This window comes from Sorex fumeus, unplaced genomic scaffold (genome assembly GCF_029834395.1).
Source record: "Sorex fumeus unplaced genomic scaffold, SorFum_2.1 ptg000064l, whole genome shotgun sequence".
Taxonomy (NCBI): Eukaryota; Metazoa; Chordata; class Mammalia; order Eulipotyphla; family Soricidae; genus Sorex; species Sorex fumeus.
Genome location: NW_026606121.1, coordinates 5,440,774 through 5,462,387, shown reverse-complemented (window position 1 = coordinate 5,462,387; position 21,614 = coordinate 5,440,774). Strand labels below are relative to the sequence as shown.

General features: G+C 58.6%; 2 protein-coding genes across 2 annotated transcripts in view; both read left to right on the top strand.

Annotated features, from left to right (window-relative positions):
* The window catches only part of SUN1 (Sad1 and UNC84 domain containing 1), a 304,333-nt gene that overhangs the window by 138,968 nt on the left and 143,751 nt on the right, over positions 1–21,614 (top strand). The window lies entirely within an intron of this gene.
* Positions 5,275–6,243, top strand: FOXL3 (forkhead box L3). Its single transcript, XM_056128300.1, has 3 exons — positions 5,275–5,403; positions 5,516–5,684; positions 5,750–6,243. Exons 1-3 carry the CDS (start codon positions 5,300–5,302, stop codon positions 6,107–6,109), a joined length of 633 nt encoding a protein of 210 aa, XP_055984275.1. The 5' UTR covers positions 5,275–5,299; the 3' UTR covers positions 6,110–6,243.

Sequence of the window (21,614 nt, the reverse complement as noted above, 5' to 3'; positions counted from 1 at the left end):
TCTGGTGGTGCGACACCAGGGCCGAGGACCTCAGCACAGTTCTGACCTCACTTGTATTGGAGGTCCACACTCTGCATTGCTCAGAGGCTACTCCTGGTTCTGTGCTCAGGGGTCATTCATTGGTGCCAGGGATTGAAGTAGGGGGGGGTCTGTCTCAGCAGGGGGGCACTTCTGGCAGTGCTTGAGGACCATGCGTTGCTGGGGATTGAACGGGGGTCAGCTACATGCAAAGCAAATTCCTATCTCCTGTTTCTCTGACCCATTGCTCTGAGCCCTGTGCAAGCTGGGAGCTTCCCCTTCTGTCAGGAGGGCTCCTCGGGTCCCTGGTGAGGGACAGTGTTGGGTGCACACAAAGCCAGGTCTTTTGTCCTGGCTGTGAGGGCTGCAGCCACATCACCAGGAATCCCAGAGCCTTCTGGCCGGAGTGGGCCCAGTTCTGACTGTCCTGTCAGCAACCAAGGCAAGGCTCTGGGGACCCTCCCCAGGATCCAGACTTGACTTGTTGATTGTTCTGAGGCTGCTCCCGGCAGTGCTGGGGGCCATGTGGGGGGGGGGGGGGGAGGCAAGCCAGGATCCTGCACAAGCAAGGCCACGCTGCAGCACTTTGAGCCTTATCCCTGCCCATGTTTAAGGAGGACTCCATTTAACATGTGTAGCTGGATGGGTGCCCGGGATCACGTGTGTGACCACCTACACCTCAGCGAATGCGCCGTATTAGATGGCCTGCAGCTGTGGAAAAGCAGTCTTTGAAGAACACTGTGTTTTACAAGTGACCCTGACTCCAGCATCAGAGGAAGGTGGGCCAGCCGTGAACCGGTGCAGCTGAGGGCTGAATGCTAGTCTCTCGCCTTGCTCTCCTGCGAGCATCCTGAAGGGGTGTAGAAGGCCAGAAGCATGGCCAGAGCTGCCCAGGCCTCCATTCCTCCTCACTGTATCACTGTCATCCTGTTGTTCATCGATTTCCTCGAGCAGGCACCAGTAACGTCTCCTTAATCCTAGCCCTGAGATTTTAGAAAGTGCCACATTTGAAGCTCTTTCAGGGTCAGGAGAATGAGACCCATCATTGTTACTAGTTTTTGGCATATTGAATATGTCACGGGGAGTTTGCCAGACTCTGCCGTGTGGGGCAGGATACTTTTGGTAGCCTGCCAGGTTCTCCAGAGTAAGAACTAGATAATAAGATGTCGCATTTGTGGCCGCGTGCTTCCAAGAGCTGGGTTTTATAGTCTCTGGGTCTTGGCTGTTGATGGGATTACATGACGCCGGGGGCAGTTGGTGGGTGTAACGCCTACATACTGGAAGATGGGGGATCTGAGTGGAGGAGGCCCATTCCCAATCTGAGCAGGCTTGGAGATCTACACCCCAGGTCCCGCACATCTGGGTTCCTCTGCCAGTTCCTTCATGCGTGAGGCTCATCCGAACGCGTGGAGAGTGGTCTTAAGCATGGCTGTGTCTGAAACCAGAGGTCTTCAGCTGCCAGGGGCTCTGCTCAGGGTGGGGAGGGAAACTCAACCCACCCTCCCAGGCCTCCATTCCGCCTCAGGCCCCACATAATGACTCTGGGACCATCTGCTCTGCTGCATCTGCCCGGTCCGGCCCCACTCTTGCCTGCGGTCGATAAGGGTCTCCAGGTGGCTCGGTGAGGCCACAGGACATTCCTGTTACTTGGGACCCAGGAAGGTGCCCATGCCTCTGCAGTGCTGGGGTGCTCCCAAGGGGGCTGGGGCAGTCAACCTGGGGAGGATGTCCTCTCTGCTCTGGGAGCAGGGCAGAGGGGTGGGGTCTGTGTGGCCACTTGAAAAGGTCTGCACTGCAGCCACTCTTAGAACCAGGCAAGCTGCTGGCACTGTCCCTGCTAACACAGCAGTTTGGGCAAAGACACGGGAACATGCGGAACATGTTCTGCAGCCTCTCAGGAACCAGTGTGAGCTCATGTGCAGTGTCACGATGCAAGAAGCAGCTGCCCTCAGAACGGAGACCTGGGTCACTCACTCAGGGGGACCCAGACTGTCTGACAAGGGCTCCAGGACAGTGACACATGTAAGCGGGGCTCCAGACTGTCCACCTCAGACTGACGGTGCAGGTCCTGGAGCTGCGTGCTCACAGGGCTTCTCAGCAGTGCTCCTCGCCATGGGTACAGGACAGTAGGAATGAGACAGATGGACCCTGTTCTGCGGCATGAGACGGAGGAGAGTCGCCATGTTCTCATGCCCTGTGGGGTTCCCCTTTTGGAGGCAGGCTAAGATGCTGCCAGGTAACCCCAAAACGTCCCATGCCTTGGGTCCTGTCCAGCACAGCTGTACAGAAGGCCTAGCCAAGGGGTGTGACTGAGCTGAGTCAGGAAGAGAGCCACGCCCACTCTGTTCGGCCAGGGCTCAGCCTGGAAGGAGCCCCCCACCCCCGCACCTTTCCCACTTGGGCCCTGGAGCTTTGGAGGAGAAAACAGGACATAGGGCAGCTCTCACCCAATATCCACCCTGCACAAAGTGTCCATCAGCCTCATCACCTCGTCATGGCACAAAGCAGGAAGCAGGCTTCAGTGTGCTTCTGGGCGTCCCTGGCTGGGCGGGCAGAGACTGTCACATGGAGAGGCTGGGATGAGACTCTTGGGAAGGCCCACAGGTTCACACCCTGGCATGAAAGCCTTGAGCTGCTCAGAACAGAAGCTTCATGAGCCCTCAACTGCCTCTCCCTCTGGCCAGGGCAGCCTGTGCCCATGTCACTGTACTGTCCCCACTTGCCAATCTGCCTGCATGTGGGGACTTGCACCTGGGCTTCTGCTCAGATGCTCTGGCTTGGATGCAGCAGAAGGAATAAGACAGAGACCCGTGGGTCCTTCCCAGCTCCCCCAAGAGTGACATCTACAGAGACCAGGGTCTCTCGGCCCAGGCACCCTCACCTGGACCCCCCCACCCCAGTTGTCCACCAGCACCTGAGCAGTGAGGTCCAGAGCCCCCCCTTGGGGGGTGGCGTGTGCCTGTGTGGGATGGGGCAGCCGCTCTGCACCCTGTCAGCCTTTCAGTTGTGGCCAGGGACACATCTATGCTGGTTCCAGTCTGGGGAGTATGAGTGGTCAGGGGGGCATGGGCTAAGTCTGTTCTGAGGGGATGGGGCCAAGGAGCAGGCCTGGGTAAAAGTTGAGGCCCCTCATTTACTAGGACATTCCTAATCCACGTCCTTGCACTTGGCTCTGTGCCCTCCTGCCCAGAGACATGGTGCTTGGTCACTGCATGTGTTCTAGAGCTCAGAGCTGGCAGAAGACAGTGTGCTGCGTGTCAGGCAGAAGGGCTCCCGGCCAGGTGGCCTGCCCACCTTCCACAGGCACAGCGCCCACACGAGCTGGACAGAACTTCAGGCCTCTGAAGGGACTTCCGGAGAATGCCAAGCCTGACTCCTGCCTCAGGCAGATGAGGACAACACAACCATGCACACATCCCTGTGTGACAGACTGACACATTTCCTCTCCCCAACATTTGGTCCTACTTTCTCTGCTGCTGCCTCTTCCCAAACAGGCACACACCACACACACAGACATACATAAAAACACATGCACACAGAGTCATAGACGCCCACATGCACACACAACTGCACACACATAACCACACATCACACATGCACAACTACACATACACACACAACTGTATGCACATGTGCACACACACAACCACACGAGCATGCATAATTGCTGGATAACATTGGGTTGTCCTTGCTCCTCCTGCAGGGAGCTTAGGTTTATTGAGTTACTCACATCACAGTGCTCCCAGGAACACCCAATTTCATCAGGCACTCCCAATCCTCTGTGTTTATCTTTATTTATTTAGGGTCATACCCGGTGATACTCAGGGGTTATTCCTGGTTCTGCGCTCAGGAATTACTCCTGGCAGTGCTCAGGGGACCATATGGGATGCTGGGGATTGAACCCAGCCCTATCCACTGTGCTATTGCTCTGACCCCCTCTGTGTTTATCTTTAATCTCTCTTTGTTCCATGATGGCGCTCTTAACTTCTCATACTTCTTAATGCTCTCATACTTCTTACGGTGCTTGGCCTGTCCCTTTTCCATGCCAGGGTAGCTTGCAGCTTGCCCTGGGTCCATCCTTGTCCCTCGCCAGCACCCTCCTTTTGGGGTGATAGGAACTAAGGGCAACTGAGGCCTAAGCCAAGTAAGTATGACAGATGCCCAGGAGTAAATGTTATCCGGAGTCAGTTAACTCCAAGTTACTAAAGCATAGCATTAACTGTCTTCCTGTGTCTATACAAAAAGGACATTGCTCTAAAGTAAACTATGCAAAGGACATAAAAGAAAGAGAAAAGCAATATTTCACTTACATATACTAGATCCTAGGGTGTGCCTGGGAGCACTGTGATGGGAGTATATACTAGCCTTCAGAAGATTTGACCTACAGGTTACAGGGCCTGATTTGGGGAAACTTGTGATTGACAGGGAAAGAAGAGCACAAACGAGAGGTTAAAGATAATCACAGAGGATTATGGAATGGAATTGGGTGTGCCTCAGGAGCACTGTTGGTGGGAGTAACTCAATAAACCTAAGCTCCCTGCGGGAGGAGCAAGCACAAACCAATGTTATGCAACACACAATCGCACACACACAGCCACACACGCACAACTGCACACACACACAACTGCACACACAACTACACATTCACAATAACATGCACACACAACTGCACACATGCAAGCACGTGTGCAGCTCATTCTGCTAGGAAAGGGGCAGCTTCGCGGCAGCGGCTTGCCCAGGTGCAGGCAGGCTCCCATCGAGAGCAGTGTCCGCCCCCGAAGGCGACCCTGCTGCCCCAGCCCAGGAGGAACAGAACTCTGGGATGAGCAGCCATCCCCAGGCCTCTGTGGCTTAGACCCGTAGAGGACAACTCAGGGGTCATTCTGGAATCTTGGGCCAGGGAAGAACTGCTTAAGAGCAACGGGCCAGGGATCCAAACTAGATGCGAGGCGCGGAGGTGGGGGGAGCCCCGGCCGCATCCCCATTCCCCCCCCCCCCCACCACAGGACGCAACGTAGATCTCCAGTCCTCGACCATCCTGCGCCACTTTCCTCCCCTCCTCCCAGGAGGGCGTCAGCCACCAGGCACACCTCCCTCCCCTGCGTCCGGATTGGATGCGAGGACTCGGTGGGGCTGGGCGGGCGGGGGACCCCAGAAACCCAAGTTGCCAGCGTCTTGGAAAGCGGTCCGCGGTGAGACTCTGAGGGCGCCCGAGTGGGCGCAGGGGCGACCAGGCGCGCGGGCAGCGGGCGGCGCGCGGGGCCCCCAAGGGCGCGCCGAGATGTTCGACAGCTCACAGTACCCCTATAACTGCTTCAACTACGACGCTGACGACTACCCGGCCGGCTCGGACGAGGAGAGGCGCGGGGCGAGGCCCGCGTACAGGTGACCGTGCGGCCGGGCGCGGGGCGCGCAGCGGGCGGAGAGGGCGCGGCGGGCGGGCGGGCGGGGGGTGGGGGACCCGGCCGGGCCGGGGCCGCTCATGTCCCCTTTGCAGCTACATCGCGCTGATCGCCATGGCCATCCAGCAGAGCCCCGCGGGCAGGGTGACCCTGTCGGGCATCTACGACTTCATCATGCGCAAGTTCCCCTACTACCGCTCCAACCAGCGCGCCTGGCAGAACTCCATCCGCCACAACCTGTCGCTCAACAGCTGCTTCGTCAAGGTGAGCCGCGCGCCCTGGCCCGCCAGCCACGGGGAGGGGGCTGCGCTGACCGCCTCTCGCCGCAGGTGCCGCGGGCCGCTGGCCAGGAGAAGGGCAAAGGGAACTACTGGACGTTCGCCGGCGGCTGCGAGTCCCTGCTGGACCTCTTCGAGAACGGCAACTACCGGCGGCGGCGGCGGCGGCGCGGTCCGAAGCGCGAGGGCGCGCGGGGAGCACGCGCGGGGGCCGCTCCTGGACCGGGATCCGGGGGGTCTCCGGAACCCGCCCGCCGCGAGGGCCCGGACCCCGAGGGCCCATCCACCGTGGGGAAGGACGGTCCCAGGGACATCAAGTTCAGCATCGACTACATCCTCTCGGCCCCAGACTCAGGGGGCTCTGCGGTCCCCAGGAAAGTGGGTACCCCCGGCTGGAGGCCCAGCCAATGAACCTCCACTTTTGGACAATGTGAGAGCCGGAGGTGGGGCTGTGTCCGTGGGGGCTCTGCGGATCCAGCTCCTCCTGGACCAGGTCTTGCGGACACTCACTGCTGACTTGGTCCAGGGCCATGGCACCAAGTCTGCCCAAAGGTGCTCACTGCTGCTGTTGGCTTCATCTCCTGGAACAGTCTGCTGGCTCTACAGTGACTCCTGGGTCACTCTTGGGTCATCTGCCCTAAATTTCGGGTGGCAGTGGCCCCACTCCTGGGCTATGGAGGCAGTAGTGACTTTACTCCCTGAGGTGTAGAGAGCGGAGCTTCAGGGAGAAGCCTAAATGGGACATTGCCCCTGGACAGACAGGCAGCCCCGACCAGTCCAACCCCATCAACCTTCCTTGGCATGTCTGTGTCCCTGTTACAGGTGATGTGACTTGAAGTGACAATTGTGTTGTAAGCAGCGTTTTTGGTCATGGTTTAAGAAGTGTCATACATTGTTTGTATCCAGGACAGGAGGGAGGACAGAGGAACAATGGGCAGGAGATTCCAAAGTCAGCCTGGTATGAGGGCAAAGGGGACTCCCCTGGATCTGAGCAGGGAGCTAGGATGCCCGGGCCCCCCATGTGTACCTGGGTTCCCCCATAGGGAGCCCCACTGCAAGCCTGAGGTGGGGGCTCCAACTGAAATGTCTGACTCAGTTCCTGTGCAGCCGAGTGTCTAGGGAACCCAGTGAGGCACCGATGACTATGGGACCAAGCTTATCATTTTTCTGCAGAGTTAATTGCTTTCTGTGACTTAATTGGAACATTAGTACGGATTACACTTAATCTGATTCACTCAGAGACAGTGATTGGCTACTTTTTTAAACAGCGAAAACATATCCGCCGACCATCTGGGCTGTGCTGTGGCACTCTTGGGAGTGGGATGGGTAGCAGGGCCACCCGTGAACTGTTTCTGAGTGTGGGGAGGACAAAGCGCTCCTGGGCTAGCCTGGTCACCACGTGATAAACAGGGCCACCGAAACACCCACCGGAGGGCTGGGCTCTGCCCTCGAGGTTCCCAGGGCCTGAGGCCAACTCAGGGAGACCCGCTGCCAGAGCATCTCCCAGGAGGCACCACGGGATCATCTGCTCACTGCGCATGGGCACACGCTGACCCTGGCCCCAGCGGTGATCTGGTGAGCACCGGCCCCCTTTCCCCATCTGTCAGAAGCAACTGAGGCTGACTGGGGTCAGCCTCCCGACTTCCCTGGTACTGCAGCTCATCTAGGCTCAAAGCAGCACATGACACAAAGGCCTTGTTCCAGGGCACTTTGTCTGCCATCTCAGGTCATTCCAGAAAGGACTCAGAACCGAGCAGATCACGGAGTACCCAAGTAAGCAAATAAATCTCCGCACTTGGTCTTTCATGTCTCTGCTCTGTCCCCATGGCTCTTTCCCGGAACCAACCCTGCAGGAGAACAGGGATCTTTGCCCTGTCCTGACAGTGCTTAGGGATGCGGCTTCCGGGAAGGAGAGGCGTGGCAGGAGGCGGGTTCTTACTGGCATGCCATCACCGCCCCCCCCAAGTTCCTGGGCAAATGCCTACGGCCCCGGTGTCTCGGAGGGTGGCACAGGCGGGCGAGAGCCATGTACCATGAGGTGTAACATTGGTTTGCAAGGGATATCAATCATGTTCTTAAAGCAAAGGGACATTTCCAATTTGCCAGCATGCGGTACCCAGCGATTCAGAAGGCTGCAGCCCTGGGAATGAGTGGCATCTAATACCAGCTACATAACAGGGGTGAGGGCTGCCTCTGACCTATTCAAATGTCGCTGCCAACACGGGCTCACCCAACACAATTAAAATTAAAGCCTTTATGCCTCTCTTGCAAATCCGCTGATTGATCACCGATATGAACATTCCTGCATCACCCCGAGCGGGCGTCAGCCGTGAAGTCATGGATCGCCGGGTTCCCATTAACATGTGGGGCCCCTCCCACGTGGGGGGCTCGGGGGGATTGTGCCGCCTGCTGTGGTGTGGCGCTCCTGCTGCCTTCACCAGCTGGGCCCCCCAGAGTTGGCAGAGGCAGGAGTAAAAGTGGCCCCGACGAGTCCCCATGGGGGACAGGACAGCATTGGGTACTCTGCCCGGCAGAACGGCCTGACCGTGAGGGCGCACCCTACCAAGGAGTGGCTCCCCAACCCCCCATCCAGCTACAAGCTCCGACCTTGCTGCATCTCTGTGAGCAGCCGTGGCCGGCACAGTCTTCATTAGGCTGCTCGCTGGGGTGGGGCCCCTGGAAGCTGACACCCACTGTTTTCCAGCCAAGCAGAAAGCACCCCATACGCATCAAGGAGCAGAACCCTGCCCAGAAAAGGACATGCCTGGGGCATGGAGGGGCCTCAGCCAACTTTGAGAGCTCCGAGCAGAGGCCCAAGGAGGGGCAAGGCTCTAAACAGTGCCTGGAGCCCACCAAGTTACAGGGGCAGGGGCAAGGGGGTGCTGTAGGGTATGAGCAGGATTTTTAGAGAAGATGGCTTGTTAGGGTGAGACCCCACTGTGCTGCCCGCCCCATGTCCATGTCAAACTCACCATTTCTTAGCCTCTGACATAAGTCTCCTGCCTTTGTGTCTGTTTATGGCAACGGGGCCTAAAAAGGACAGTCCCCTCCTGTGATCAGAACACTAGACCTTGTTTAATAAGACCCTTCTTCCCACCATGCCCGTCCTGCGCTCTCGACACTGAGTCCAGGCACTCATGACCCAAAGGCAGATGCAGAGGCTGATGGGATTTCCCAAGCCCCTCAACCCTCCTCAGAACTGCCAGGGGGCTGCCTTCCTGGCAGTGAGCTCCAGGGGGCCTCAATCTCTCCGCTGCTGTGTCCATGGCCTCTGCGCCCCACGTCATGAAATGGATGTTCACCACTCCACACTCGGGCTCAGCTGAGAGACACAGGTCAGACCTTGGGTGTCGGACCAGGCCTGAGCCCCACTTCCACCCCCACCCCCAGCCCGTGGCTGGCAGGACTCTGCCCCTGAGGATCCACAGCCCCTGCTCCCTGCTCTTCCCTGAGGACCAGGAGCAGGGGACACCAAGCACGGAGGGCACCCTGGGCCCACCCCCTCCTAGGTGAGGCCTAGAGTGGGGTTGTCTAACTGCCCCGGCAGCCAAGTACCGGGAGGTGGGCCCAGGGGTGACCTTCGAGCTCATTCCGGGTGTGGGGACAGACGGCATCACTAGCATGGTCCGTCCCATGCACCCTGTACTGCCAGGCTGGCATACCTGTGTGACCGCCCCCAAGGTCCCCAGCGTAGGGCACCTGTCTTGCACAGGGCCAACCCAAGCTCCATCCCTGGCACCCCATAGGGTCCCTCCAGCTCACCAGGAGTGATTACTGAGCACAGAACCAGAAGTCAGTCCTGAGCATTGCGGGGTGAGGCCACCTCCTGGGATCCCTCTCCAGAGAATGCTTCAGAGTGTGGGTGAGGAAGTGACATTGTGGGTACGGCATGGCACAAAGAGGGGCTACCTGGATCCTCCCAACCATGCAAAGACCCCACAGCCTGAGGCTTACTGTGTGGGAGAGGGGAGCTTGCAATGGCACTGCCCAGGGTACCTCAGGCCAAGGTGCTCTCTGCACAGCCTGAACTGGGATGTCCCCCCAGAAGGTTCCGCCAGTCTCTGCACCCTTATTCCCAGGAACCAAAAGAACCCAGCAATGCTGCGATGCTCCTGGGCCACCAGCAGGGGTCACTAGGGGAGCCCAGACCTCCCTGTGGGGTGAGTTTTGGGGGTGAGGGATTCAGAGAGCCACATGGAGCTGAGGGTGGGGGCTCAGGGGCCACATGGTGCTGGAAACTGAACAAAAGGTCTTGAGCCCCTGTGATGACCTTCCCCACTCCAGTGAGAATGTGACAACCAAGCAGCGTGCACGGTGACTAGAGCAGTTCGGGTGCAGTAGCCGAGGGAACCGAGGACGGGGGAACCTTCTTTGCAGGGAAGGTCTCCAGGCCCAGTTCAAGAGGGTCTGTGCCTCCGTATCCCTAGAGAGCCGCATCCTGGGCTCACATTTGGCATCTTGGCAGTGGGGTGCCCTGGGCCCCCACTCACTGCATTCCGGGAAGACTAGTGAGTGGCTGGGTGCTGGCCTGGAACTTCTGGGCCCATCAGGGTTCCAGGGCAGAGCCACCAAACCTGTGGGTCAAGTAGACCATGCCCCACAGAGCCAGAAGCCACCCACCACAGGGGTAGGTGTGCCCTTAGGCGGGGTCTAAGTAGCTGGGGGTGATCTGGCCCCTGGCAGGAGGTGGCAGTGAGCAGGTACACAGCCTGCAGAGGGACCCCAAGCCGGACTTGTGGCCCAGACTCAAATATGACTGTGGCCAAGAACACCGCCCCGTGCTGCTGCGGCCAGAGCCCTCTGGACAGCTCTTCCAGGGGCACTCTAGGGCCACGTGGGGTGAGGGGGTCAGATCCCCCAAATACCCCAGATGGCTCTTTGCATAGTGGGCTCGGCCCCTCTGGAAGGGTCGGGGCCTGGGGAGGCAGACCTGGGAGCCCCAGAAGAGTATGAAGGTCACCCAGCACCAAGCACCAGGCACAGACTTGGGGCACCAGCACCCAAGCCCAGGCTCTCAGTCACCCTCCTAGAAAGACACCAGGGGCACCACCATCAGGTGAGGGGCATCAAGAGCCTCCACTGGGGACATCATGGCCACATAGAGAGGGTGCCCAGCAGGACAGCCTGGAGGGCTGCACATGGGCCCCTCGAGTCTCGGATGCAGGCTGGGAGCACTGTGTGAGAGAGGAAGAGGCGGCAGCGTCTGGAACCAGCACAGGGGACAAGGGGCTTTCAGAATCACCGAGGACTCCGGCCCGGCCAGCAGCCTCCCACCGGAGGAGACACAGGGGGACAGCCACACTTGCCCCACAGCCCAGAGAGAGACCCAGCTCAGGATCTGCTGAGACTGGCCGTAAGCTGCGCGCTCTGGTAACTGTGCCAAGAATGGAGATAAGGCGCAGAGGCGGGGTGGGTGCGGGACGCATGGGAGAGTGCAGTGTGACACACACCTGGACCCATGCCTGCCACACCTGCTCTTGGCCTGACACCTGGGACTTGGCCTTCGTCCCACAGCTCCAACAAGGCACTCCCGGCAGGGCTCCACCAGCCAGCCCACAGCCCACACCCGGCTTCACACCTGGCCGCCCCAGGACCACAGCCTTTGAACCACTGTCCCCGGCGTGGACCCTCACCCACCCTTCCACCCCCCGCTCGCCCAACAGCATCTGCCTTGAGGCTGACCCCACCGCTCTGTGGAGCTGGCTACAGAGGGAGCTCGCAGAATGCGGCCCCGCTAGAGCTGCAGTGCCCAGTAGGCGGAGCCCGCCTGACGCTGCAGACGGACGCCCACCGCTCGGCCAGCCTCAAGGCAGGGGCGCCCAGAGCCTGCATGCCCCCAACTGGCCGCCAGGTGGTAGCAGCGCGCCAGGGAACGCGGGGTCGGCGCCCGGGAGGCGGGCGGTTAAGCTCGCCCGGTCCAGCCCAGCCTCGCCCCGCCCCTCCTGAGACCTGGCTCCACCCCCCCGTTCGGGTCCCGCTCCGGGGTTGGGCCAGGTGCTTCAGCAGAGAATGCACAAAGGGAGAAGAAACCACGCACAGGAGGGTGGAGGGGGTGCAGGTGCCAGTGTCGACCCTTCCCCGATGCCCCCTGCCCCTCTCCCGGGAAACACTGTCCACTGAGTGGCAATCTGCAGGCTAAGTCCCAGGTTCCCGCCAGGTCTGATTCCCTCCCCTGCTGCTGTGCCCAGGTCCCAGGCCAACCTAGCACCCTGAGGGCACTTGAAGGGAGAGTGGACACCACCTTCAGTGCTGAGTTGTGCCCAGGGCCCTGGAACAGAACCACCCTTCATGGTGGGGGCTGTACCCAGCAGGAGGGGCCGCTCAGGGTCTGGGCAGCCCAAGGCCTTGTCTAGAACACCCCGTGGTCCCTCTGCCTCTGTGGCCATGTCTGCAGGGAAACCATGGCCAGGCCCCTACAGGTCATGGGTGCTGAGGGGATTGGGCAGTGATGATAGCTCCAGGGCACAACGCCAGAGGGTGGAGGTTGTACGGGGCTGGGTACCTGCTCAGAGTAGGTACCCAGCCCCCTTGCCCCACACCCCAGCCATGCGGCCGGGCCTGGGTGCTGGTGAAGTGCTGATGGCTGTGAGGCCTGGACTTCACAAGCATCCTTCGTCAGTGAGGAGGCAGGGACTTGTCAGAAGGGCTCCTTGGAGACTCAGCCATGTGGGACAGAAAGTGAGGGTCCGGCGGGAGTGACTCACCACAGTGCAGAGAGCCTAGCCACGCCCCAGGGCTCCTGGGGCCTGAGGTTCCCACGCTCGCTGCCCACTGGGAGGTGGGTCCCGTGGCAGGACTGCCTCTGCGCTCTGGCCTTTCTGGCTCCTTCCTGCAAAGTACTTTCCTGCCTGGGGACCTCGGCGCTGCTCCAAGGTGGACGCAGCCCTGCACCCAGGTCAGCTTTGCAGCTGTGAGGGGGCAGCTAGCTAAGCCAGCCTCGCACCCCCATCCTGGCAGAACCCCCCAGGTGGGCCTGGGGACATGATCTGCAGGGACCTATGCCCCCTAGTCTGGCCACTGAGGCCCCACAGTCCCTTCCCAGTGTAGGCTTTTAGGGACCCCCACCCAGTCCCTTCTGATGGGGTTGACCCAGGGCTCCAACCCTCAGGCGTCCTAGTGGGGTGCAGATGCCCCATCTCCGGGCAGGTGGGGGCTGGGTGGGGCTGGGCATAGCAGCAGTCTGCACCACTGGGGGGTGGGCCTGGGCCTTGGGAGAGGTGGGCCAGCAGAGCACAGGTGGGAAGGTTGCCCGGCCCAGACACCTGGCCACGGGTTCGCCCTGTACAGGCTTTCTACAGGCAGACCAAGCCCAGGTGCTGCAGGACAGAGCAGGGGGCACTGGGGTGGTCCTGCAGGGCCCTTTCCATTCATCTTCTTCCCGTCCTTGGTGGGAGCCTGGAGAACCATGAAGAAAGTGGCCAGGCCAGCAGCAGGCCTGCTGGCTGGGAGCACGGTGTCCTGGCTCCAAGTCATCAGTCCATGCGGCCAACAGTTCCCTCCAAAGCAGCTTCAAGGAGTCAGCAGCCCAGAAACAGGATGTGAGTGTCTGTCAGCAGAGCCGTCTCAGCTGGTCCATGCTAGGCGCCCCTTATTCCACCGCAAGACGAGCATTAGCCACCCTTTCCTGGTGCCTTCATCCCTCTGGCATAGGACGAGGCAGGTACACTGTTCCCTCCGGGCCGATACCCCTGAGGAAAACTCCTGGTCATGCTTCTGACATCGTCCTCTGGGGACTCAGGCTCCACCCGGCCAAGGAGGCAGGGTCTCACCTGTGTGGCTGTTCCATGGGGAGGCTTGACATGAGGTCAGGGCTGGATGGAACCAGGACATGTGGCTTCTTCTGCCATACAGTCTCACCCAGTGACACCGTGCAGTGTCTGCCCCAGCTCCTGTGTGACCGGGCCTGAGGCTCGCCTACCCTACACGTCCAGGTGGTTCATAGGGACACTTCCCCGCAGAAGGCCCGGAGCCCGTGGGGCCAGCTCAGTCCTACCGTCCACTGTCCTCGTGCACGGCGCAGGCCTGCACTCTCACCCCCTGTGAACTCTGGCTGACCTCAGCCTCCACCCTCAGATTCCCCTACCCCCGCTCCTGCTCTGATTCCAACCTAGAGGCCCACAGTGCCCACAACCGGCCCACCCTGGCCTCTCACAGCTGACCTTTCTTTAGAACAATTTTGGGTTCACAGACACTCTGCAAAGACTCCAGGCAGCTACCATGGCTGACATCCAGTTTTGGAATCTAAAATGGACCTAACATGGGTCTGATGTAGGTCAGGTATGAACTTGACATGGGCCTGAGGTGGGCTTGACATAGGTCTCACGTGGATCTGGTATGCCTGGCATGGGCCTGACATGACGTTACCAGCCTAGGCATCAGGATGGCATCTGAGCAGCATCGCAGTGCTGTGGAGACTGGCCCCTTTTGGCCCTTCCGGGTTCTGTGCTGCTCCCATGCCAGCCAGGGTCTGAGCTCTGAAAACACTCTCTGATTCTCAGTGATCTCATCTCTTCTCCTTGGGTATGACCCCACACCACTGGGCCCAGGCCTCGACTCAGCTGCATCCCATCAGAGATGCTGAAAGTGGACCAGGGAGGGGTGACCTCAGAGCAGAGCCCTGAGAAGGGGCGTGTTCCCCAGGTGCTGGGCTGGGTCTCCACACCTGTTTGTTGCAACTCCTAGGGGCTCTCTCCAAGGGTGGCTCCTGCCAGGCAGGGAAGGGCAGGGCAGGGCTTCTGGAGCAGTCATTTCCAGGGGAAGGTGTCTCTGGGTGCCCACAGCCTGGGATGGGCAGAAAGCAGTGGACACTCACATGGCAGGGTCTCCACAGCCCAGGTCAGGAGCACCTTCATGTCTGCACACTAGTCCCTGAGGAAGTTGCACCCACAGGCCTCCAATGGGGCTGGGGGATACTGACTCTGGACAGGTCAGGACAGTGACCAGGGCTCTGGGCCCAAGGCACCCGCAGACGCCCAGGGTTGTCCTGTGTGGCATCCAACTCAGCCCTCTGAAGACTTTCTCTGAGGGCACAGCCCACATCAAAGGGTCTACCTGCCAAGCCCTCCTTCCCCCAGACCAGAGTCCAGGCCAGAGCATGAACATTCGGCTCATTGTGTGGAAACCCCAGGGCTGGGGTCCTGGGAGCAGATCAAAGGCAGGAACTCCATCTCCAGGAGAGGGTCAGCAGCATCAGCAGATTTGGTCCCTGGTTTTCTCATTCAGTGGCTAAAAAAAGGGACTCAGATCTGGGAGCCCAATCGGTCATGTGAACCCAAGACAGGCATGCAGGGTCCCCGGCGTGGGGTCCAAAAACATTTGGTTGGCATGACGATGGAGACACACACAGCAGCTGTCTGGAGTAGGCCTCGGGGACTCCCCTCCCACCCTCACGCGAGAGCAAGCACCGCCCACAGCTCCCCCCGAAAATGCCCATCCACCCACAGCCCAAGCAGGCACACGCAGCCCCACCAGCCTTCCGCTCGGCTCTGCCCACTGTGCATCCTGGCCTCTCAGGACCACCCCCTTCCTCATGGCCCTCACCAGCTCTCTGCCTGAGACCCCATCTGCACCCCACACCCCACCTCCCTCACACAGGTTCAGGGTCACCAGGTGACGGTGACTGCACCAGTGCAACCTTGTCCACCCCCTGAACTCTGTGGGTTGGCATGGGCAAACGGTGCCACCCAGCCTCCCACCTGCCCACGTCCGAGCTTGTGATTTTGCTGTGAATGTCTGAAGCACACATGTCATAGACACATGTGAGCCGACAGTGTGCACATACATGATGCAGCATGTGAGCTGTGCCCGACAGGCCAGGGCACCTTTGTGCCCACACACCACTCCCCAGGAGGAGCTGGGAGAGCCCATGTGCATGTACACAGGCACATGTTCTCAGGCCTGCGACATATGCCAACGTGGGAGCTTGGGGCCTCTTGGGAAGGGGCCGTCCTGCAACAGCCTGAAGTCCTGGGCAGGAATGGGCAGAGCCAGCTGGCCATCCCCTTTCCTCTTCCTGGTAGCCAGCGCCCAGAACTCAAAGCCCTGCCTCCTTCTGGAAGCCTCCACAGATAGCCTCAGTGCTTGGGTGAGACATGCACCCCACGTGTGTGCACACACGTGTGCCGTGGGCTCTAGGGGCCGTTGGCTCAGGGAGCTGTGATGCCTGTCTGGGATCCCTGAGCCCTCATTGCTAAGATTAGCACCAAGAACAAGAGATGGGAAGAGATGGAAAACAGCTGGAAAGTTGACAGTGTCTCTTTTTTTCTTTAAAAAAAAAAAAGTGAAATAGTGTCACAGACAAGTCCGTTTTCGAAGCAATGCTATTTTTGGCTATGTGTACTAAGGGCATGAGGGTTGGTGCAAATTAAAGAACCAGGTGCAGGCTAGGAACCAGCGGGGCCCTTCCGCAGGGGCACTGCGCTCCAGGTACAGGTGCAGGTCCAGATGAGCAGCCCTGTCGCAGGCACTGGGTAGGCCAGAGACCCCTTGCTCTGACCTTGGCTTGGGGCAGATCAGGGGTCCGGGCCCAGGGTGACTCTGATCCCCATTCACAGATGAGGGAGCTGAGGCCCCAGGAGGCTGCCGGTCCTCCCCCAGACCCCATACTCTCGGGGCCCTTTGTGGCCAGGAGGACCTGCTCAAGGCTGCCTGGTCCCCACTGTACCACAGGTCACAGGCTGCTGGGTGTTAAAGTCGAGGGAGATGCTAGGGCTGGAGCCACAGCACTGTGGGAGGGTGCTGCCGTGCAGACGGCCGATCCAGATTCCATCCCTGACACCCCACATCGTCCCCGAGCCATGGCAGGAGAGAACCCTGAGTGCAGAGCCAGGAGCAATCCCTGAGCACTGCTGGGTGTGGCCTAAAATTTAGAAATAAAAAGTGTGTGTGTGTGTGTGTGTGTGTGTGTGTGTGGAGATCCCTTGAGTGCGTGTGTGTAGATCCCTTAAGTGTGTGTGTGTGTAGATCCTTTGAGTGTGTGTGTGTGTGATCACTTGAGTGTGTGTGTAGAGATCCCTTGAGTGTGTGTGTGGAGATCCCTTGAGTGTGTGTGTGTATGTGTGGAGATCCCTTGAGTGTGTATGTGTCTGTTTGTGTGTATGTGTGTAGATCCCTTGAGTGCGTGTGTGTGTGTGTGTGTGAAGATTCCTTGAGTGTGTGTGTATGTGCGTGTGCGTATGTGGAGAGATCCCTTGAGTGTGTGTGTGGAGATGCCTTGAGTGTGCATGTGTGTGTGTGTATTTGTGTGTGTGTGTGAGATCCCTTGAGGCACGTCTTGAGGCTCTGACTCAGTTGTCAGGTTTGCACCCAGGCCTCCTCCCCTGCTGGGGTCTTCTATACCCCAAAACCCCCAGGTCCCCAGATTCCTTCTCCCAGACTCTGTGGAACCCAGACCCAAGCTGGGGGAGATGGCGCTTGGGATCATAGAGACTGGGCACACCATCAGGGGTCCAGAGCCCCACACCGAGGTCAGCTTTCCACCCTCCGTCCAGGCAAGGCCCTGGAGCAGGCACAGATGGACAGAGGGACAGCCGGACTGCCTTCTTGGAGCCCTCACAGCTACCTGGGTCCTCTCCTGACCAGAAGGGGGTGAGGAGACCCTGCACTCCCGGCCAGCCCATCCTGCCCTGCTGACCTAGTGGAGGGGACAGGCCGTCCTGACCAGCTGTGGGGCAGCTGAGCTCACGGAAACCAGCAGGCTGAATGCAGCCCTTGTGTCAGCTGCGTCGGAGCTGACCGCCCGCGTTCTGTTGACTCAAGATAATTGAGGAAGGCCAGGGGCTCTGTTCAGTCCGGTGGCTGCAGGCCGAGCCAGGCCGTTGGGCACACAGCCTGGCAGCCGTGGCTCCCCTCAGCCTGTGACTGTGCCCCTGTGGCCCCAGCCATCACTGGGCGTGCCCGGAGCAGGTGCCAGGTGACATCATCTCTCACGGCTCAAGGACCAAAGTCTTCCCACCTGGCCAATATTTGTGTTTCCAACTTGGAGGCGAATCTAATAGCACTTCCCATCACACCTGTGCAGGTGTGTATGTGGGGTGTGCGTGCGGGTGCGAGGGCAGGTGTGGTGGAGGTGGAGTTGCGGGTGTGGGTGCGAGTGAGGGAGAGGGTCTGGGTGAGGGTGAGGGTGAGGGTGAGGGTGAGGGTGAGGGTGAGGGTGAGGGTGAGGGTGAGGGTGTGGGTGTGAGTGAGGGTGAGGGTGCAGGTGTGGGTGAGGGTGAGGGTGCAGGTGTGGCTGCGGCATGGATGTGTGTGGGGGCATAGGGCTGTCGAAACTGTCCCTCAGAGCCACACTCTGGACGGAGAGAGTGGGGCTTGGAACCCAGGGGAAGGTGACACATGGGCCTGGTGTTGAGAGCTGCTGCCCTGCCCGCAGCAGCCCTGGCTGGTGTCTGACTCCAGGCTCCAGGCTCAGCAGTGACAGTCCAGGCCAGGGGTTCTCTATGAGAGAAGGTAGGGGGTGGGGCAGGTACTCCTTCCAGAAAACTCCTTTGGGAATAGAAGCAGTTTTTAAGCTCCCTGTCAAGGAGCAAGTGTCCCCAGGTCAGGCGCCAAACAAGTCCCCACTGTCCCCTCACTGACCGCTGCTGCAGGCTCGAGCAGCGCCTCTCACCTAAGTTTGCAATACTGACTGGGGGAGGGGGCACCTCCCAGGCTGGCTGACCCTTCCACCACCCCTGGGCCCCGAAGCTCGAAGCTCGAAGGAGACCTCCTGGCAGTGGCTTTATTGACAGGCGGAGCAGAGATAAACCCCTAATGTCAGGGCAAACAGGAGACTGACTGCAGGGAGGCCGGAGATAAGGCAGACATTTGCCCCAGGCAGGCTCAGGGCAGGGGGCACTGTCTTGAGCCCCCACCAGCAAACAAAGGACTGGGCTGCTCTGTCGCCCTGGAGTCGCCCCTTGGTAGGAGACCTGGGACAGCCGAAACCAGGTGGTCACTCAGAAGTGGGTGCCAGCAGAGGTGAGTGACCCTGGGTCGGAGTATTGGTCTCTCCCACATCTGTGCCCTGTATACAGCCAGCCCAAACGCTGACCCAGTGCCTGTGAAGAAGCGGCTGCCCTAAACGTACCCAACCCCTCTGCAGAGAGGGGCAGGAGGCAATGGCAATGTAGGAGCTAATGCAGAAGGCTGGGGCCCAGAAGGGCTGTCAGCAGCACGGTCCAGTCCAGCAGGTGGGCATGGGGGAGGCCAAGAGGGCATCCTTGAGCTGCTTCCAGGCTGTCCCTCAGAGAGGACTCAGCGGGGCCTGAGGCCTTTGGCGTGTGACACCGATTGCACACACGACCTTCACATGCAGCGACGACAAGTCATGGTTGGTGTCTCATGCTACGCTGAGGCACTCAGGACAGTCCGCAGCTCTGACAAGCGCCCCACACTCCTGCTCAGTAGGCTCGGGGACCCCAGCTTTTTTTTTTAGATTTTTATTGGTGAAACACCATGAGGTACAGTTGTAGACTTACAAATTTTTGTGCTTGGGTTTCAGTTATACAATGATCGAGTACCCATCCCTCCATCAGTGCCCATTCTCCATCACCACTGATCCCAGTATCCCTCCCACCTTCCGTCCCCCCCCCCATCCCACCCTGCCTCTATGGCAGGTCATTCCCTTTTGTTCTCTCTCTCCTTTTGGGTGCTGTGGTTTGCAAAAGAGGCATTGAGTGGTAATCATGTTTGGTCTAGAGTCCACTTTCAGCATGCATCTCCCATCCTGGGAGGATCCTCCCAACACCCTTTATTTGGTGCTCCTTTCTCTATCTGAGCTGCCTTCTCCCCCAGCGTGTGCGGCTGGCCTCCAAGCCATGGAGTAAGCCTCCTGGTACTTAAAACCTAGTACTCTGCTATTCTTGGGTGTTAGTCTCCTATTTTGTTACTTTATGTTCCCCAGATGAATGCAATCTTTCTATGCCTGTCCCTCTCTTTCTGACTCATTTCACTTAGCATGGTACTTTCTATGTAGTACCACTTGTATATAAATTTCATGACTTCATCTTTTCTAACAGCTACATAGTACTCCATTGTGTAGATGTACCAAAGTTTCTTTAACCAGTCATCTGTTCTTGGGCATTCAGTTTTTTTCCAGATTCTAGCTATTGTAAACAGTGCTGCAATGAACAAACAAGTGAAGACGTCACTTCGACGATACTTTTTGCCTTTCTGGGATATATTCCCAGGAGTGGTATCGCTGGGTCAAATGGGAGCGCAATTTCTAATTTTTTGATCAAGGACCCCAGCTTTGAAGGCCTCGCCTTTCTCAGTCTGGGAAGACAGACCTAGAGTGGTCGCAGGCGTGTGCATGAGCATGAGAGCACACATGTGAGCTGTGTGCACAGACCCCACACATGTGAGCACACATGCCCACCTATGTAAATGCATGAGTATGTACAGTGAGAACACATACATGTTCTGTGTGCCTGACTACATGATGTGAACACACATGCACACATATGTAAGTGCGTAAGTGTGTACAGTGAGAGCATGTGTGTGCTGTTTGCATTGATCGTGTACCAGATGTTAGTGTGTATGCACGCATGTGTACATGTATGTAATGAGAGCATAAAGGTGAATATCAGTGCACATGGGTGGGTCCATGCATGTGCATGTACACGTAATTATACAATTATACACTGATGGCACCCATCCATGCATGTACGTCGGCACATGTCACACACAAGAACACACGTGTACATGTGAGTGTGGGTGTGGGCAAGTGCATGAGTGTGTGAGCGCCGTGTGTGATAAAGATAGGTGGCTTCAATGATGTTTGAATACAAAAGAATCATGATCAATGTTCAGCAAGGAAGCGTTCTCCAGATCAAGCTCCATTAATCCACCATGATTAATTTTTGGTCAACTGTCAAACCTTGAAATCAATTACAATTGTCACTGTCCACTGTCACTGGCCTCCCGTTGTTCATCGATTTTTCTCGAGCGGGCCCAGTAATGTCTCCATCATGAGACTTTGTTGTTACTGTGTTTGGCATATTGAATACATCACGGGAGGCTTGCCAGGCTTTGCCGTGCGGGCTAGATACTCTCGGTAACTTACCAGGCTCTCTGAGAGGGGTGGAGGAATTGAACTCGGGTCGGCCATGTTGGCTGCATGCAAGGCAAACGCCTCACCGCTGTGCTATCGCCCCAGCCCAGTTACAATTAATTTTTTTCATTTCACTGAAATTATGTTCATAAGAATCATTTTCCTTCCATTTTAATTTTACAACAAAATGCTGGTTTATTCACTGTGAACTGTCTCATGTGGAAGCTTCTTCTGTGGGGGCCCTGGTGTCCAGCGCGGGGGGCGGGTGGGACTGAGCCGGCAGCACCCACGGCTGGTCTGTGAGTGCCTCTGTGCTCAGCAGCTTGGTTCGGAGCTTGGTTCGGAGCGCAGCCAGCAGTCCATTCATCTGGTCCCGCCTTTGGTGAAAGGGTCAGTGCCGGCAGCTTCTGGATTTGCTTGTTTTGTCAGGCTCTTTCTTCTCCCAGTGACTTGGGGAGGAAATCACAAACAATTCTTGGGAACTGAGGAAGAGGTGGGGGAGGAGAGGGGAGGGTGGGGCAGGTGCCAGGTGGAGGAAGAGGCGGCAGCAGAAGTGGGGGAGATGGAGATCTACGGGGCAGGCACAGATTCCAGAGTCCCCGAGATTCCACACACCACCCGGTCCTCCAGGCTCTGACACTGGGGCCCCCGTGCTGGAGGGGCCAGAGCGGGTGTTCTCCCGGTCAGGGGCACAAACCAGGGCACCTGGGCCAGGCTGGGCACTGACCTGGGCCCACCACTGCCAGGATCTGTAGGTCTCTCCCTCTAGGGACCCACACCTATTTGTGGAAAGGGATCCTCGTCTCCCCAGGAAGGACACAGGCCTTCGTCTCCTCCTGGGGCCCAGCGCTGGTCAGAGGGCGTGGGGTGTGCTGCTCTGCCTGC